The 19,095-nt window shown below is 37.0% G+C and overlaps 1 protein-coding gene across 1 annotated transcript in view; it reads left to right on the forward strand.

Moving 5' to 3' along the window:
• Window positions 1–19,095, forward strand: part of EFCAB5 (EF-hand calcium binding domain 5) — a 184,239-nt gene that overhangs the window by 62,409 nt on the left and 102,735 nt on the right. Inside the window, exon 6 of the mRNA XM_088028403.1 lies at window positions 18,451–18,607. Within this exon, the coding sequence (XP_087884529.1) occupies window positions 18,451–18,607 (157 nt within the window). The remainder of the gene's footprint in view (window positions 1–18,450; window positions 18,608–19,095) is intronic.

Raw genomic sequence — 19,095 nt, forward strand, 5'->3', positions numbered from 1 at the left:
ACGGGGAGGGGCAGAAGGAAGCAGATTCCTCACTGAGTGTGGTGCCCGACATGGGGCTTGATCCACGACCGTGAGATCATGACCTGAGCCAAAACCAAGAGTTGGATGCTTAACCAACTGAGCCACCCAGGTGCCCCTGTTTATAGAAAAATTTTAGGTGATTATTTGGATTTCCTAGCAAGGAAACCTTATTATCTGCAAATAATAGGAGTTTTCTTTCTTCATTTTCAATTTTTATGCTTGTAATATCTTCCTCTTACCTAGTTACATTGGCTGGCTATTACTTCCAATAGAATTTCAAATAATTGTGATGATTTGGACATCCTTGTCTTGTTTATGACTTTAGTAGGGATGATTCTTGTATTATTGCCTCATCATGAGCAGTTTTTAAAAACTATATATTAATACCATAACTCTGCTTTATTTGGATCTGAAAAAGATATATTTTATTACAATAGAAAAAATGTGCTGGGTGCCTGGGTGGCTCAGTCAGTTAAGTGTCTGACTCTTGATTTTGGCTCAAGTCATGATCTCAAGGTCCTGAGATCAAGCCTGGCCTCGGGCTCCAGGCTGGGCATGGAGCCTGCTTAAGATTCTCTTTGTCCCTCCCCCAACTCTAAAAAAAAAAAAAAAGAAAGAAAGAAAGAAAAAAAGAAAAGAAAAATGTGCCTATTTTCTATATTATAGAATGATTTTTTAAGTTTTATTTTATTTTATTATTTCATCGTGGTAAATGTACTCTTTAATCCTCTTCCTCTATTTCCCCCACCCCCACACCGACCTCCCCTCTGGTAACCATCAGTTTGTTCTCTATAGTTAAGAGTCTGTTTCTTGGTTTGTCTCTCTCTCTTTTTTTCCTTTGCTCATTTGTTTTGTTTCTTAAATTCTACGTATGAGTGAAATCATATGGTATTTGTCTTCCTCTGACTTATTTTGCTTAGCATTATACTCTCTTGCTCTATCCATGTCATTGCAAATAGCAAGATTGCATTCCTTTTTATGGCTGAAGAATATTCCATTGTATATACACCACATATTCTTTTTTTTTTAAGATTTTATTTATTTATTTGACAGAGAGAGACACAGCAAGAGAGGAAACACAAGCAGGGGGAGCAGCAGAGGGAGAAGCAGGCTTTCCGCTAAGCAGGGAGCCCAATGTGGGGCTCAATCCCAGGACCCTGGGATCATGACCTGAGCCGAAGGCAGACACTTAACCACTGAGCCACCCAGGCGCCCCTATACCACATATTCTTTATCCATTTATCTATCGATGGACACTTGGGCTGCTTCCATAGTTTGGCTATTGTAAAGAATGCTGCTATAAACATTGGGGTACATGTATCCCTTTGAATTAGTGTTTTTGTATTCTTTGGGTAAATATCCAGTAGCGTGATTGCTGTTCTATTTTTAACTTTTTGAGGACCCTCCATACTGTTTTCCTCAGTGGCTGCTCCAGTTTACATTCACACCCACAGTGCGCAAGGGTTCCCCTTTCTCCACATCCTTGCCAACACCTTTTGTTTCTTGTATTGTTGATTTTAGCCATTCTGACAGGTGTGAAGTGATATCTCATTGTAGTTTTGATTTGCATTTCCCTGATGATGAGTGATGTTGAGCATCTTTTCATGTGTCTGTTGTCCATCTGGATGTCTTCTTTGGAGAAATGGCTGTTCATGTCTTCTGCCCATTTTGTAATTGAAATATTTGGGGTTTGGGTATTGAGTTGTATCACTTCTTTATGTAGTTTGGATACTAACCCTTTATTGGGTATGTCATTTGCAAATATCTTCTTCCATTCTGTAGGTTGCCTTTTAGATATGTTAATTATTTCCTTCCCTGTGCAGAAGCTTTTCATTTTGATGTAGTCCCAAAAGTGTATTTTTTTCTTTTGTTTTCCTTGCTTCAGGAGACATATCTAGAAAGAAGCTGCTACAGCAAACGTCAGAGAAGTTACTGCCTGTGCTCTCTTCTAAGATTTTTATGGTTTCAGGTCTCACATTTAGGTCTTTCATCCATTTTGAGTTTATTTTTGTGCATGGTGTAGGAACTTAGTTCAGTTTCATTCTTTTGCATGTTGTTGTCCAGGTTTCTCAACACCATTTGTTGAAGAGATAGTCCTTTTCGCATTGGATATTCTTTAACTCTTCTTTAAATGTTCGGTAGAATGCACCCTTGAAGCCATCTGGCCCTGGACTTTAGTGTTTTAGGAGTTTTTTTATTATTGATTCAATTTCATTGCTGGTGATTGGTCTGTTCAAATTTTCTGTTTCTTCCTGCTTTGGTTTTGGTAGATTATGTTTCCAGGAGTTTATCCATTTCTTCTAAGTTGTCCAATTTGATAGGGAAATAGGTTTTCATAATATTCTGTTAGAATTGTTCATGTTTCTGTGGTGTTGGTTGTTATTTCTCCTCCTTCATTAATAATTTTGTTTGTTTGTGTCCTCTCTTTTTTTTTAAATGTGTCTTGCTAGAGGTTATTTAATTTTGTTGATCTTTTCAAAAAACCAGCTCCTGTTTTCACTAATCTATTCTATTGTTTTTAGATTTTTTAATTAACTATTTTTTTCAAATAAAAGGACTCACATATTTATTACCAAACCAACCTACTGGTGCAGAAGCATAGTAAGAGAGAAAAATAATTTCCCTGATAAAACATGTCTATTGTCCAGGTAGCAGTGATGTTTATAGAGTGACAGGATACAAGCACAAGACCTTCATGCAGCATAAATATGTGTGCCATCTCATGTGCTATCCCTTATAGACCCAGCTTGATTCTTCTCTAATATCTCCTCTTGGAGTTGTACCTGATTTTATTACCAGTTCATCTGAATCCACTGGGGAATGGGACAATTCTACCTTTGTTTCTTGGCCTGGGATCACTTGATCCTGAAAGTCTTTTGAGAAAACATGGTGAGTAACCTTCAACTGCACACACCACAATGGCGGAGGAAAGGATAACTGTTCTATTGGGTTTAGTTTTTATGTTATTTATTTCTGCTCTAATCTTTATTATTTCCTTCCTTTTGCTGGGTTTAGGTTTGATCTTCTTTTTCTAGATCCTTTATAGAGTGATTTTTAAAAAAGATTTTATTTATTATTTTGAGAGAGAGCACGAGTGGGGGGAGGAGCAAAGGGAGAGAGACAAGCAGACTCTGTGCTGAGCATGGAGTCCAACATGGGGCTGGATCTCACGATCCCAAGATCATGACCTGAGCTGAAATCAATAGTCAGACACAACTACACTGAGCCGATTTTTAAAGCTCAAGAACAATTGTTAATTTTGTTAAATGTTTGTTCAACATCTGTGGAGATGATCACTTGGTTTTCACCCTAGACCTCTTGATAATGAATTTTATTAATAGATTTCCTAATTTTGAGATATTGGAATTCCTGAAATAACTCCCACTTGATTGCTATGTATTTGGTAACAATTAAATGTTTCCTAATAATAAGACAAAATAAATGTTTAATTCTTTCCTTTTAATTACAAATTTTCAGAATATTATATATTATATTTCTAAATCTCTATGTGTCTATGTATCTATCTATCAATAGGCACCTCGAGGAGCAACAAATGAAAGATTTTTGGGGGGGGCTCCTGGGTGACTCAGTTGGTTAAGTGTCTGCCTTCGGCTCAGGTCATGATCCCAGGGTCCTGGAATCGAGCCCTGCATCAGGCTGTCTACTTGGTGGGGAGCCTACTTCTCCCTCTCCCTCTGCCTGCCACTCTGCCTATCTGTGCTCTCTCTCTATCTCTCTGTCAAATAAATTAATAATATCTTTAAATAAATAAATATGTTTTTTAAAAAAGATTTTTCACCCTTTTGGGGGAATGGTTCCTTTTGAGTATCATTGTAGACACATTGATTTTAATATATATTCAATGTATTTTAATCCATTATAATTACTCTTTCTTTTTGATCCTCAACTTGACCCAACTTTGGCTCCTGTGTTCTTCCAACCTTACTCCTTTAAGTCTTTGAAAACTTTGTACATTTTTTGAAAAGGATTCTTAGTTCCTTTTAATGGAAATCACTCATCTGGGAGCTAGGAATGCTCATAAATATTGTATTATCATTACTTCTAGGCTCTTTCAGGACTAGCATCTAATTTTTAAAAATAATGAGTAAATATTGATAATTTCAGATCAAATACAATGTTTCAGGTTTTTTACCTAATTCCTTGATTCTATATTTGTATCTCCTTTTTTTTTTCTGAAAATCTTGACTCCTAACAACATTGACAATTACTTGTCTTATCCTACAATTTACGTAAAATAGCTTCAAAATAATAATACCAACAATCCCAATAAAAGAGCTACTAGATTTATTTGCAGATTTTTTGTCCATAAAACATATCCTTCTAAGTATGTATATATGATAAATGAAACCATGCAACAACTGGGAGAAACCAGGGATTAAGTTCCTTTATTACCAGAGAAAAGCCTTTTTAACCATGACTCAAAAATCATGAAAATATTGCTAAACTTGATTACATAAAAATTAAAGGTTTTTTTTCCTGGAAAATTGAGTCACAGCTACTCAATTTTGCTGTTGTATTACAAAAGTAGTTATACACTATGTAATATGTAACACGTATACAATATGTAAATGAATAAGCATGGCTGTGTTCTAATAAAACTTTAGTTATGAATACTAAAATGTGAGCGTCATAGATTTTCTACCATGCCACAAAATATTATTCTTATTTTGATTTTTAAAAACTATTTTATTTTATTTTTTAAGATTTTACTTATTTATTTGACAGAGAGAGACACAGCTAGAGAGGGAACACAAGCAGGGGGAGTGACAGAGAGAGAGGCAGGCTGCCCACCGAGCGGGGAGCCCAATTCGGGGCTCGATCCCAGGACCCTGGGGTCATGACCTGAGCCATGAAGACAGACGCTTAACGACTGAGCCACCCAGGCGCCCCTTTAAAAAGTATTTTAAAATGTAACAGCCCATCTTAGCTGTTGAGCTGTATAATACCAGGTAGCAGGCCAGTTTGGGCCCTAAGCCCTAGTCTAGATAACATCTTGGTCTCTTCCAGATCTTAAAACCAAAAACCAAAAACCAAAACAAAACAAAACAAAAATAAGATACTTTGAATGTCTGATGCTCTTCCTGAATCTTCATACTTTCCTTCTAATATCTTTTGGCATGAATACTTATACTAAAATTTATAAAAGAACCTAAAATTCTTTTTGATTTCTTTTTGTGTTCTTCTATAGGGTAAGCAACTAATCAGAAGTGTTAGAATAGCAATTCTTTTTTTTTTTTAAGATTTTATTTATTTTTTTGACAGAGAGAGACACAGCAAGAAAGGGAACACAAGCAAGGAGAGTGGGAGAGGGAGAAGCAGGCTTCCCGAGGACCAGGGAGCCCGATGCGGGGCTTGATCCCAGGACCCTGGGATCATGACCTGAACCGAAGGCAGACGCTTCACTGAGCCATGCAGGCACCCCTAGAGTAACAATTCTTTTGAAATTAGGTACATATATACCACTAGAATAAAGTAAGAGATATGTACAGAACTCTTCTTTTGTTTTATTTTATATGTGGACATGGAATTTTAATTTTCAGTTGAAACAGTCTTTCTCAGAGTGTGGTTGCCTATGAATGACATCAGGATTACCTGGATGCTTGGTTAAAAGTGCAGATTCCTAGCTTCTTCCTCAGATCTTCTGAATCAGAACCTTTAGGCATGAATTGAGAACAAGTTCCACAGGAGGTTATTATGCACCCTAAAAAAAGCTTCAAAACCAATTATGTAGAGAAACCAAATTAAAGGAGTTTTAGTACTAGTGAAAAGTTCCAACAGCAGCAGGGAGCAGTGTCATTAAATTTAATAAATAGCTTAAAGAACATTTCTGTTCACCATCTGTTCTTGCAGAGCAATATATTAGATTTGTATTTAGATCTACTGCCATAAAAATACTTAAAATTTGGGAACTGATGTCAAGGCTGTAAATCAATATATTGACATATACTTCCTACTATTAGGGATATGTAAATCTCAATCAGTACATAAAAGTAGGCATTTATCAATATCTGTAATAAGAATAGTAATGGGCACACTAGGACTCTGGTCTAGGTTTCATTGCCAGCAAATAACATGACACAAGAGGGTTAGTTTGTCTCACTTCTTGAATTGGGGGTTTGAATATTTAGAGTCATTTGAAGCTTGATAAGAGCCCTAGTTTCTTTCTTTCTTTTTCTTTTTTAGTTTTTTTTTTTTAATTTGTTTAAGTAATCTCTATACCCCACGTGGGACTCCAACACACAACCCCGAAATCAAGAGTCACATGCTCTTGCGACTGAGCCAGCCAGGTGCCCCAGAGCCCTAGTTTCTATTGGAGCAATACTGTTGTAGGAATTTCATGCAAGTGTTAAAGTAATCAAGGATGCTTTGTCTAGTTTGTCAGGATTAGGGCTTTATCTCTTTCTGGCAAAAATTCAAGATTTTTAGATCAACATAAGACAGTGTCAAGCATCTGCAGAATATTCGGAAATCCCAGGGATGTTTACAACAGCACATTACCTACTGACTTAAAGCTTGGATACACAGCAATCTTAGCTAAAAGTCTTGCCTTTAAATTCTCTGAACTATATCATTTGTGTCATCTTAGAGACACAAATGTCATTAGAGAGTTTTGGAGAAGTCCACTTATATTAGGAATGAGAATTTTTCTTATTTATATTCAAGAAAAAAGATGAATACAGTTTTTGTTTGGTTTGTCAAGACTTTATCCTCTCATGATGATATTAAAGTATCCTTTTGCCTCAACCTGGTCCAAAAAATTTTCATCTGACTACTTCCCTGGATAAAAAGGGATTTGTTTCTGTGTGGGGTCTAAGAACAATAGATAGAGAAGATATTCCTTACTGATTTGGGACAATTTTTATAGTGGTAGCCTCTTGTCTGAAAAATAAAATATCACTGTTGTTTGTAAGTTTTACATATGTATTATACTTTTATTGCTTTTCATCAGAGTTTCTGAATGACAGATTAAGAATTGAAGTGGACTTTAATTCTTACATGTAATTTTGCAAAACTAGTAAGATTATGTTTGTGTCATTTTGATTTTCTTCATATTTTCTTTTCTTTTAACATCTTTTTTCAGTAACTTTTCTCTCTGACTCCTGATTCCTTCCATGCTTGGGAATGCATATTTTATAAGTCACAACTGTTTTATTGTGAATTGATAATGAAAAGTATTTATTGGGGCACCTGGGTGGCTCAGTTGGTTAAGCAACTGCCTTTGGCTCAGGTCATGATCCCAGGGTCCTGGGATCCAGCCCCACATCGGGCTCCCTGCTCAGTGGGCAGTCTGCTTATCCCTCTCCCCCACCCCCCATGCTCATGCTCTCTGTCACTCTCTCTCTCAAATAAATAAATAAAATCTTTAAAAAAAAGAAAAGTACTTGTTCTTTTTTTAACTTTTATTTTTAAGATTTTGTTTTTAAGTAATCTCTACACCCAACATGGGGCTTGAACTTAAAACCCTGAGATCAAGAGTCTTGCTCTATGAACTAAGACAGTCAGGTGCCCCTGAAAAGTATTCGCTCTTAAAATAGGATTACAGGGGCAACTGGGTGGCTCAGTTGGTTGAGTGTCCACCTTCAGCTCAGGTCATGATCCCAGGGTCCTGGCATCGAGCCTCAAGTTGGGCTCTCTGCTCAGCGGGGAAACTGTTTTTCCCTCTTTTCCCCGCTTATGCTCTCTGTCACTATCTCTCTCTCTCTCTCTCAAATAAATAAATAAAATCTTTTAAAAAAATAGAATAGGATTACAAACTTTCAATAGCCTGATTATGGTGATGGTTATACATATTTACACGTGTTTAAATTTATACAACTATGTCCCCAAAAGGTCAATTTTACTATGTGATATTTAAAAAAATAAAAGATTTAAACAGTAAAAAAATTACACAGATGTAATTTAAAAACTAAATTAAAAATTTTTGAAAATGACAAATATTATTATTATTATTATTAATGTTAGAACTTCACACTATTCCAGAGAAGCGGGGCCTATTATACTATAAATTTTCTCACTTTTCTCCACCAGTCCTGATACACAGTCCTGATCCTAGATGAGAGTTCAAATGAACTAGGAAGTAGATCTGAGACTAAAGGCAAAAACTTGGATCTTTTCCTGTGTGGAAGTTCTAGTGATGCATACCAGGTTCTGGCTTGCTAATGATCTCTGATATCTACATCTGTTGCTTTATTTCATAATTACTATGGAGTCTGTGCTGCACATTGAAATATCTTTTTGGCATTTTTCCTGTGACAACTCCTTATTACCCTTATGGACTAATAATGGAAAATTTAACCCACAAAGAGAAAAAATCATGACAAAATTTTGCATAGAATTACTTTCTCCACCACAGCTATATAAAGGAGAAAAATAAGTCAGTATAAATGCTCAAGCATTAAGGATACACAAGCCAAGTAAAAACTAAAAGGGAAAGAGACACAGGCCTTTATTTTACTTAATAATTAATTTTTTTACTTGATAATTCCCTACAAGTTAACTCACGTACAGTGTTCAAAGAACTTACGCAAACTATGTGACAACATCCATTGTGTTTCTATTAGAATGTGTTATCTACAAAGGGTTTGTCAATTTACTTCAAAGTGCTTACTTTTTGTGTTTCTAGAAACAAACCCCATCCCCCTTCTCACTTGCAACTTCCAACAATTTTGGTCAAATTGTACATGTAAGTTGGGCATATTGTAAAACCTTCATTGTATAGTGCACTCTTTATAAAGTATCATCTTTATAATTATTTTCCAGAATTTAATCTCATCTGATAAGAACATTGTAACCCCTACTTTCTTTTATATGTATTTTCATAGAATATTTTTGTTCATCATTTTATTTTCAAATTTTCTGAGTAATTTTAACTTAGTGCTTTCTCTATGTACAGAATATACAATGTAGAATGCTCTTTGTTTTATAATTCGATCAGAATCCTTTTTTTAATAGGTAGATTTTAGCATATTTACATCTATGGATATAATAGGTGAGTTTTAGTTCTATCATTTTTTATGACTTTTTTTTTAAGATTATTTATTTATTTATTTGACAGAGAGAGACACAGCGAGAGAGGGAACACAAGCAGGGGGAATAGGAGAGGGAGAAGCAGGCTTCCTGCCAAGCAGGGAGCTCAATGCGGGGCTCGATCCCAGGACCCTGGGATCATGACCTGAGCCGAAGGCAGACGCTTAATGACTGAGCCACCCAGGTGCCCCTTATGACTTCTTTCTTATTTTTAGCCTTTTAAATATAATTTTTCACTATAAACAAACAAACGCCCAAATGTCTAACTTATGCTTACAATACACCAGCTACCAGGATTTGGCAAGAGTAAGGGAATGTTTCATCCTTGATATGGATCCTCTTCTGTTGCCAGGAGACAGTGACTTCCTAGTCAGATGTCTGTCTGCTCATACTCCACACCAGCTGTCACCTCTTTAGTGAGCCAAACCTTAGTGCTTAAGAAATCCCATAGGTGCTTCTTCCGCAGGAGATATTATTAATATCAACCATTTTGTCAATTAGTATTGAATATCATAGTTTACCAATCCAGTAAAACAGGTTATGCCAAAAGTGAGTAGCTAGATAAGGAGAATGCTTTTTTTTTAATAGGGTTTGAATGACTATTCTACCCAATGGTGTGTGGTAGGACTTCATCAAACAGGTTCTACTTTTATTCAACCCGAAGCATAATAATAATGTATATACATGGGCTAGTTTCATATCCATCTCTAAACCACACATATGTGTATGTGTATATGTGTATATCCCATTATGAAGTACTTAGAAATTGAAGTACTTGTGGACTGAGAAATCATGGTCTCCTTGGATGTTATCCTAATATCCTACAAACACACACACCCTGCAACTTGATGTTGAATGAGTCTGTTGTCCTGCTTCAGTGGCATAGGACATTCCTAATGTTAAAAAGATTGAGGTGAATCTGAAACAAATAATGCAATATATGTTAAGAAAAAAAAGAAGAAGATAGCAGGAGGGGAAGAATGAAGGGGGGGAAATCGCAGGGGGAGACCAACCATGAGAGACGATGGACTCTGAAAAACAAACTGAGGGTTCTAGAGGGGAGAGGGGTGGGGGGATGGGTTAGCCTGGTGGTGAGTATTAAAGAGGGCACGTTCTGCATGGAGCACTGGGTGTTATGCACAAACAATGAATCATGGAACACTACATCCAAAACTAATGATGTAATGTATGGTGATTAACATAACAATAAAAAATTAAAAAAAAAAAAGACTGAGGTGAAGTTCCTGAGTCAAGTTCACTGCAGCTGGGGCTGGATATCTGGTATAATGTCTGACAAAGTGTGGTAGTCCTAGAGTAAGACTGTCCAAGATGTCCAGAAATTCCTGGGATTTGCCAGATAAAACTATTGATTCATTTTAAACTATCCAGTAACTGTTATCCTCAGAAGAAAATAGGATTTTTTCTGTTTATAGAAGAGAAGAGACTGAAGACCTTATGGGCTACTGCATTGATTTGTATATCCTCTCCCCGACCTCAGTCCTATACCATCAAAACAGATGCTTTCCAGGACTCCAGTGGGAAATATCCAGTGGGAAATGCCTTCTGCCTTGCTCATACTCTTCCGGGAACGTGGTTCATTTGGAACTCAACTACAACATTTGGAAATAGAAATCTTCACCGTCAAGGCCACCTTCAAAATTTGCAGGCACTAGATCTGATGTACTCAGCATGTAGTGGTATTGAACTCAGACCATCAAGCCCTGACTTCGCTCATCTGGGCCAGATAGGCTGCATTCTTTATGAACATCAACTTTATTATTTCTTACATATCAGCTAATCAAAACCACTAGCCAGATGCCCTCTCCTTTAATCCAGAGTGCCAGCTTTCTATGTCTAGAACATCATTCCCCTCCTTTTTCTCACTGGACAATTTTTCCTGTGCTTCAAGAATTGGCGCAAGTATCTGGGCGCCTGGGTGGTGCAGTCTGTTGAAGGTCAGACTCTTGGTTTTGACTCAGGTCCAGATCAGGATTGTGAGATCAGGCTCAGCACTCAGCACAGAATCTGCTTAGGATGCTCTGTGCCCCACCCCCACCCCTGCGCTTGCTCTTGCCCCCTCTCTCTCTCTCAGCCCTAGTATTACTTCCTCTGGGATACCTTCTGTCACATCTGCTTTGGGTTAGGTACTCTTTCTTTATATTCCTGGAGTACCTGTAGGCTCATGTCAGCCTTTAGCACATTATAATGTAATTGTTGATTTACCTCCCCATAACAAATTGTTGATTTACCTCCCTTGTCTTTGAAGACAAGGACTATTTTTCTATCATATCTATGTTTTAGATAATTAATTAATAACTTAGATTTATTGAGGAGTCTTCACTCAGTGAATCAGTATTTGTTGCATAACTACCAAGTGTTCAATGTTGAGCCATACCTTATAGGGAAAAAATACAAAATTTGGTTCTTGTCATGAGGAACTTACACACTCGAGTTGAAGAAATATAACTAAAACATAGCTAAATTTATCAAAGTAGGTGTCCATATACATTTTCCCCGCTACCAACACATTTCTCAATCTGTTCTAGCTGGCCCTCATTCCAGGCTCTCTTCAATAAATGTCACTTACTGAGATCCCAATGTTCTCCATGTTTCTAGGCCCAATGGAAGTTTGCAATCCTCATCTTACCTAGCCTCTTACCAGTATGCAGTGATGTTGACCATTTCCTCCTTGAGATACTCTTTCCTTTCCCTTCCATGTTATTATTCTTTACTTGTTTTCCTTCTACCTCTTTTTAGTCCTTCTCAGCATCCTGTGGTGGCTCATTCTCTGCCATCTGATCTTCAAATAGTAAGATTCCTTAAGTCATGGTTCTCCAGTCACTCCAAAATCATCCTTGAGTGCTGTCATTCTAACACATGACTTCAGTTACCATCTATACCTTCATGCTCTTAGATTTACATCTCTAGTCCAAATGCCTTTTTTGAGCTTCATGCCAGTATGTGTAACTATTTATTCAGTATCTGTACATTGGATATTTCACAAGCACTTCAGTTTCAAGTCACTGTCTTTCTTGGTTTTGCATCAAGATTTTCAAGCCCAAACCCAAGGGATTGACACCTTCTGCTTCCTCACTATGCACTTTTCATCAGTCCTGTTGATTTTACCTCCTCTCAAATTTGCTCATTTCTGACCTTCTCTGCTGTTGTCTCCCTAGTCTAAGCTACTCTCAGGTCTCACCTGCACTATTGCAACAGTCTCCTAATTAGTATGTTTCCATTAACTCTTGACTTCTCACAGTCTATTCATTACTTGTAACTGAAGTGATTTTTTTAAAAAGGTTAATCTTCTGCCCATTTCTTAACTGGATTTTTTATTTTTTTGGGTGTTGAGTTTGATAAGTTCTTTATAGATTTTGGATACTCGCCCTTTATCCAATATATCATTTGCAAATATCTTCTCCCATTCTGTCAATTGTCTTTTGGTTTTGTTGATTGTTCCCTTTGCTGTGCAGATTTTTATCTTGATGAAGTCCCAATAGTTCATTTTTGCTTTTGTTTTTCTTGCCCCCGGAGATATGTCTAGTAAGAAGTTGCTGCGGCCAAGGTCACAGAGGTTGCTGCCTGCGTTCTCCTCAAGGATTTTGATGGATTCCTTTCTCACATTTAGGTCTTTCATCCATTTTGAATTTATTTATTTTTTTGTTTGGTGTAAGGAAGTGGTCCAGTTTCATTCTTCTGCATGTCCAATTTTCCCAACACCATTTGTTGAAGACACTTTTTTCCATTGTATATTCTTTCCTGCTTTGTCAAAGATTAGTTGACCATAGAGTTGAAGGTCCATTTCTGGGTTCTTTACTCTGTTCCACTGATCTATGTGTCTGTTTTTGTGCCAGTACCGTACTGTCTTGATGATTAAAGCTTTGTAATAGAACTTGAAGTCCAGAATTGTGATGCCTCCAGCTTGGTTTTCTTTTCCAACATTCCTTTGGTTATTCAGGGTCTTTTCTGGTTCCATACAAATTTTAGGATTGTGTGTTCCAGCTCTGTGAAAAATGCTGGTGTTATTTTGATAGGGATTGCATTGAATGTGTATATTGCTTTGGCTAGTATAGACATTTTAACAATATTTGTTCTTCCAGTCCATGAGCATGGAATGTTTTTCCATTTCTTTGTGTCTTCTTCAATTTGTTTAATAGGTGTTCTGTAGTTTTCAGAGTAGAGGTCTTTTTACCTCTTTGGCTAGGTTTATTCCCGTATCTTATGGTTTGGGTGCACTTGTAAATGGGATCAGTTCCTTGATTTCTCTTTCTGCTGCTTCATTATTGGTGTACAGAAATGCAACAGACTTCTGTGCATTGATTTTATATCCTGTGACTTTGCTGAATTCCTCTATCAGTTCTAGCAATTTTTTGGTGGGTTTTTTGGTTTTCTACATGGAGTATTAAAAAAAAAGTTAATCTTATTGTGTTTTTCCCAAATGTGGAACCTTTCAATGGTCTCCATTTAGTCTTAGGATAAAGACTAAAATCCCTAACTAGGCCTATAAGACTTTCCTTGTATGACCTACCTGGTCCCTAACTTACTTGGCTGCTGCCTCTTTTCTTCTCACATTCTATACTCTGAGCACATAGGATTACTTTCAGTTCTTCAAACATATTATGCTTCTTTCCATATCAGGGTCTTGTATGTCATTCCCTCTGTATCATTCTTCTCCTTCCTCTTCATTTTATACTACCAATCCTTTCCAGTTTAGCTCACATACCACATCACTGTGAAATTGTTCTCTTATATGCTCTCTCATTGCATCCTATATTTCTCCTTTACTGTATTGATCACAGTTGTAATGGTTGTTTCCCCTGCTATAATGTAAGCAGGAACAGTTGGTCATATTCATCTTCACTTCTCTGGTATCTAATGTTGCATTGTGTAAGTAATGCTCACTAAGTATTTGTTAAATGAATTAACTAACTTATTCTAATCCTCTTTTGCTTTCATGATGAAAGTTTTCGTGTGAGTGTGTGATTTGCTTTTTTGTTTTTGTCTTTAGATACATATGATTATTATAATATGTGTCTTAATTTGGAGTGATTTTGAAATCTCTGGAATTAATTATCAGTATTTAATGGGGAAGCTATGATAAATGTTTTTCATCATTTTATAAAATTCTAAATAGGTCTAATCTATTCAAATATCATTGATTAACTAGTAACTTACATTTTTCTTGTTATTACATCTTTCATCAGGAACCTCATTTCATAATAAAATATATGTTGAATATACAAAATATTAGAATTCAGTAAGTATAATAATTAAGTAGACACATGTCATATATGCATTTTTATAGGAATACTCATGACAGAAATAATATGGACATCCTCCTGGAATGGCAAGAAGTCCAGTTTAGCTTTTTGAAACTAAGATCACCAGAACTTAAAAACAAACAAAAACTGAATTTATTAACTTGCCAGGCAAGGCAATATACAGCCGTGAAGAATTCACTGACTAGTTTGCGGAGGGGGAAAATTCAGGAGTTTTAAAAAGTGTTAGGAAGGGAGATTTATAATGTTTATACTTATAAAAACTGAAAACTATCACATGTATAGGACAGAATGAGTCCATATGTTTGTACATGATTGATTAAAACAAGTCCCATTGTTCAACAGACCAAAAAGAGTCTTCAATTAGGTCCAGTTAATGGTATACTGGAGTCACTCAAAGTTTATGGTCAGTTCTCACATAAGCTGGTAAAACTGGTTTTGATGAAATACAACATTCGATTTAAATATAATAAAGGCAAATGCTGCTATAAGAGGAAGATGTTCCTTGTACTGCTTGAATGAATGAATAGAATTTGGATTGTCATAACTAGGATAGGGAATATTTTTACTTCTATTTTTGGGGGGGAGAAGGGGTAGAGGAAGAGGAAGAGAGAATCTTAAGCAGGCTCCATGCCTGGGCTCCATGGAGCCCAACATGGGGCTTGATCTCACGACCCTGAGATCATGACCTAAGCCAAAATCAAGAGTTGGACACTTAACCAACTGAGCCACCCAAGTGCTCCTACTTCTATTTTGTAACCAGTTAGATTTATACTGTGTTTTTCTTTAAAACATCTCAAAAATACTTATTAAGATGGGGAAAGTTTTCTTATTTAGCTTTTGCTACGTAACAAAATGCCTCAAAACTTGGTGGCCTTAATCAATAATAATTTATTTGCTCATGATTTTGTGGGTTGATAACTTTGGGCTGAGCTTATGGCTCATCTCTGCTCCACATGGTATCAATTGGACTCATACATGGCAGTAAGATGTTGGCTGTTTACAAAAATAATGGAGGTAACTGGATCCTCATCCCACAGGCTAGCATAGGCCCATTTCCAAGGTGGTGGTGGAAGGGCTTCTAAGTTCAATAAAAAAGGGCTAGCCCCAGTGTTCAAACACTTTTCTTTTTTTCTTTTTTTTCCAGTTTTGTTGTGATATAATTGATAATATTTTTCAACTTTTTGCTTGCATCATGTTTGCTAATGGCCCATTAGCCAAAGCAAGTCACTTGGCCACAGTCAGACACAAAGGATGCAGAAATAGATTCTATCTCTTAATGGGAGAAGCTGCAAAATCACATTGCCTACAAATGGACATATGCACAGGAATGGAAAGAATTTGTGACCATTTTTGCATTTTACCACATTTTAAATGTGGGTTCATACTTAGAGTCTGCTAGTAGTTTATGTCTACCCTACATTATGCATAGTTAAGAGTTTTACACGCTATAAAGTTCTGTTGATTGATGTACATATATATCCTCATGAGATAATGCAGACCACAGAAGAGAAATTTTATTCACTCCCTGAATAATCAGTTTAAAATCCATTTAGATTATATTTGGAGTCTCATGTACAGTGGCTCTGAAATACAAAGTAGGTTTTGTTTCTTTATTAATAAAAGGGAGGAAATGATGTCTGTGCAGATGTGGAAGATCTAGTGAAACAAAGAGAGGGGAAAAAAGTATTTTAGGCAGATGGATACATGACAGAAAGCCAGTTTTGTTCATCCATTTTTTGTGTTTCAGTGATTGATACACATGAAAATTTGGCTATACCCAGTACCTACTATGCAATATTATTTACTTTTCTTGTTCTGCATTGGACCCTAAGCTTTATAATGGCAGCATCCATAGCAGGTGCCCAAGAAATGTTTGCATAACGAATGAATAAGTGACTGAGTTGGTGAGTAAGTGAGTGTTTGAATGAATAATGAGAAAAGACTAGAAGAAAGACACAAAGAATAGAAAGTCATGCAAGAATGAAGATAGAGGGCTCCTGGATGGCTGAGTCGGTTAAGCGTCTGCCTTTGGCTCAGGTTGTGATCTCAGGGTCCTGGGATCTAGCCCACATTGAGCTCCCTGCTCGGCAGGGTGGGTGGGGGTGGGTGTCTGCTTCTCCTGCTACCCCTCCCCCCTGCTTGTGATCTCTGTCTCTCTCTCTCTCAGGTCTTGTGATCTCTATCTCTCTCTCTCACTCTCTCTCTCGGGTAAATAAATAAAATCTTTAAAAACGAAGAATGAAGATAGAAACTGGGGAGAATGCTGTATAGAGAGAGGAATAAAAGGAAAGAAGGAGAGGAGGAGATAGGTAAAGCAGCAGAAGTAGAAAGAGTGGTGGAAGGATCAGAGAGCCAGCAGAGAAGGGACTGGCGGAACTGAGATCAGTGGTGGAGGTTTGGCTGCTTCGCATTTGCATCAGAGAAACTTAGCACTTCCTTTAAAATCCTAATTAATCTTCCAGCAGCTCAGAAACAGGTCCTTCTGTACTATTAAGCCACTTGCCTATTTTATTTTCAAGCTTCAAAGTTTATTTTTGAAGGCCTATTTACCTCGAGAATTTTGAAGGCCTTATATGGGCATAATAAAGAAATGACAGATTTTGATTGATTCTTTGGGATTATTAGAGATATCCAATTTGCTAGGCCTACCTGAAACGTCTTTTGCATTTCTAAATCTGTCAGATCACCTTAGTTTTTTTCTTTGAAAGATGAAGACTTGCTTCAAACAAATTGTATTTGAAACCAGCAGCTATTTTGATTATTCTGAGTCATTTTGGTGTTTCAATCAAAACCAGTTCAGAGGTTTTGAAGTCCTAATAGGGATGATGAATATGGGAACAATTAAAATCATGATACTTTCTCCATTCCCACCCCAGTGATGTAGCTCTATCTGAATATACGGATAACTATTATGCTTAGAGGCTGTCAAAGTGTTTGACTCTAGATATTTGAAGGAAATACATATTCCTAGACAGAAATCAGAAGTTTGATCCGAGGCATCAGAATTACCTAAAATGCTGGTTATAAATGCAGCTTCTAGGCTTCCACCCTAGACTTGGAATTAGAATCTTTCCAGATGACTTCTGTGTCCAGAGAATAAAGAGCCCCACCACTATAAGACTTTAGTGTATTCGGCTTTGCTTTTAGGTCTATGTGGCAGCTTTTAGGGCTATTTTTAGTACTTCTTACGTATGGTATTTTGTTGGGTAAAATAAGGCCCACCTCTATAAAAAGTCAAATAATACTAGAAGACAGCCTATGATTTAGTCAAATTCAGTAAGTGCTTGGGGGAGGAAGGGTCACTTCAGGCCTAAATCAAGGAAGATCTCATGGGGGGCACTTGGGTGGCTCAGTCAGTTAAGAGTCTGCCTTCGGCCCAAGTCATGATCTCAGGGTCCTGGGATCGAACCTCGAATTAGGCTCTGTGCTCAGCAGGGAGTCTGCTTGTCCCTATCCCTCTCACTCTGTGCTCTCTCAAATAAATAAATAAAATCTTTAAAAAAAAAAAAGGAAGATCTCATGGCTAAAGACAGGAACAAAGTTTATTTATTTTTATTTTTTATTTTATTTTTAAGATTTATTTATTCATTTGAGAGAGAGAAAGGGAGAGAGCACAAGCGGGAGGGGAAGGGATGAGGGAGAGAAAATCTTAAGCGGACTCCTCACTGATCATGGAGCTGCACGCAGACCAATCTCATGACCCTGAGATTACCACCTGAGCTGAAATCAAGAGTCAGAGTCTTAAACGACCGAGCCAACCAGGTGCCTCTTTTATTTATTTATTTATTATTTTTTAAAATATTTTATTTCTTTATTTGAGAGAGAGCGAGAGCACAAGCTGGGGAAGCAGCAGGCAGAGGGAGAGGGAGAAGCAGGGAAAGCCAGATGTAGGGCTCGATTCCAGGACCCCGGGATCATGACCTGAACCAAAGGCAGCCGCTTAGCTGACTGAGCTATCCAGGCACCCCTTATTTATTTTTTTTAAAGATTGGAACAAAGTTTAAATAAGGCTCTGAATTCTTCGTTTCTGCCATTTGAACAATCTGAATGAAATTCAATGGTCTTAACTCAATATGTCTTTTATTTCAACATCTTTTAGAATAAGCAAGATCAAGGAGAGTATTAAACAGAAACGAGAACAAAGACAATACATAACAGAAGTCAAAGTCCAGGTGGCCAATACACGGATGCAGGCTCTGCAGGAGCAGTTCAGTGAATGGATTCTAGACCCCAAAGGAATGATTCCCTTGGTAGTGGTAAGAAAGGAGGATATTGTGAAGGGTAGGTGGGGTGAGTGATAAGAGGATAATTGCTGCAATATTGAGTGGAGTGCTAGAAATCTGCCTCTAAATTTGCAGTCTTGCTGAGGTAAGCTGATTCCTGACCTGTCTGGTCCATGAGAGTCAATTTCTTCAATTTTCTATTAAGCATTAAAAAAAAACAAAAAATTCTAGCTAAATTTCTAAAATATTGACTCTGGCTGAGGTTCCCAAACTCTTCATTATGGATAGACATAACTTTCATTTGTTTCTTTGTTTGTTTTTTTGTATGTGGGTGACTAATTACTTCTGTAAACTAAGAACATGTGTCTTTTAGCATCAGAAAACAACTGTACTCTAACAGTTAAACATTTTCTCTTAGGTGTATATAGATGTGAGAACATTTATTGGTTAGATACAATGCCAAGCATATTTTCAATTCAAAGTGAATTATTGAAAATACACCAAGGAAGACAAGCCACAGA

This window comes from Eumetopias jubatus, unplaced genomic scaffold (genome assembly GCF_037043125.1).
Source record: "Eumetopias jubatus isolate StellerSeaLion01/CBP00866 unplaced genomic scaffold, mEumJub1_p1.0 scaffold_10, whole genome shotgun sequence".
In the NCBI taxonomy this organism is placed as follows: Eukaryota; Metazoa; Chordata; class Mammalia; order Carnivora; family Otariidae; genus Eumetopias; species Eumetopias jubatus.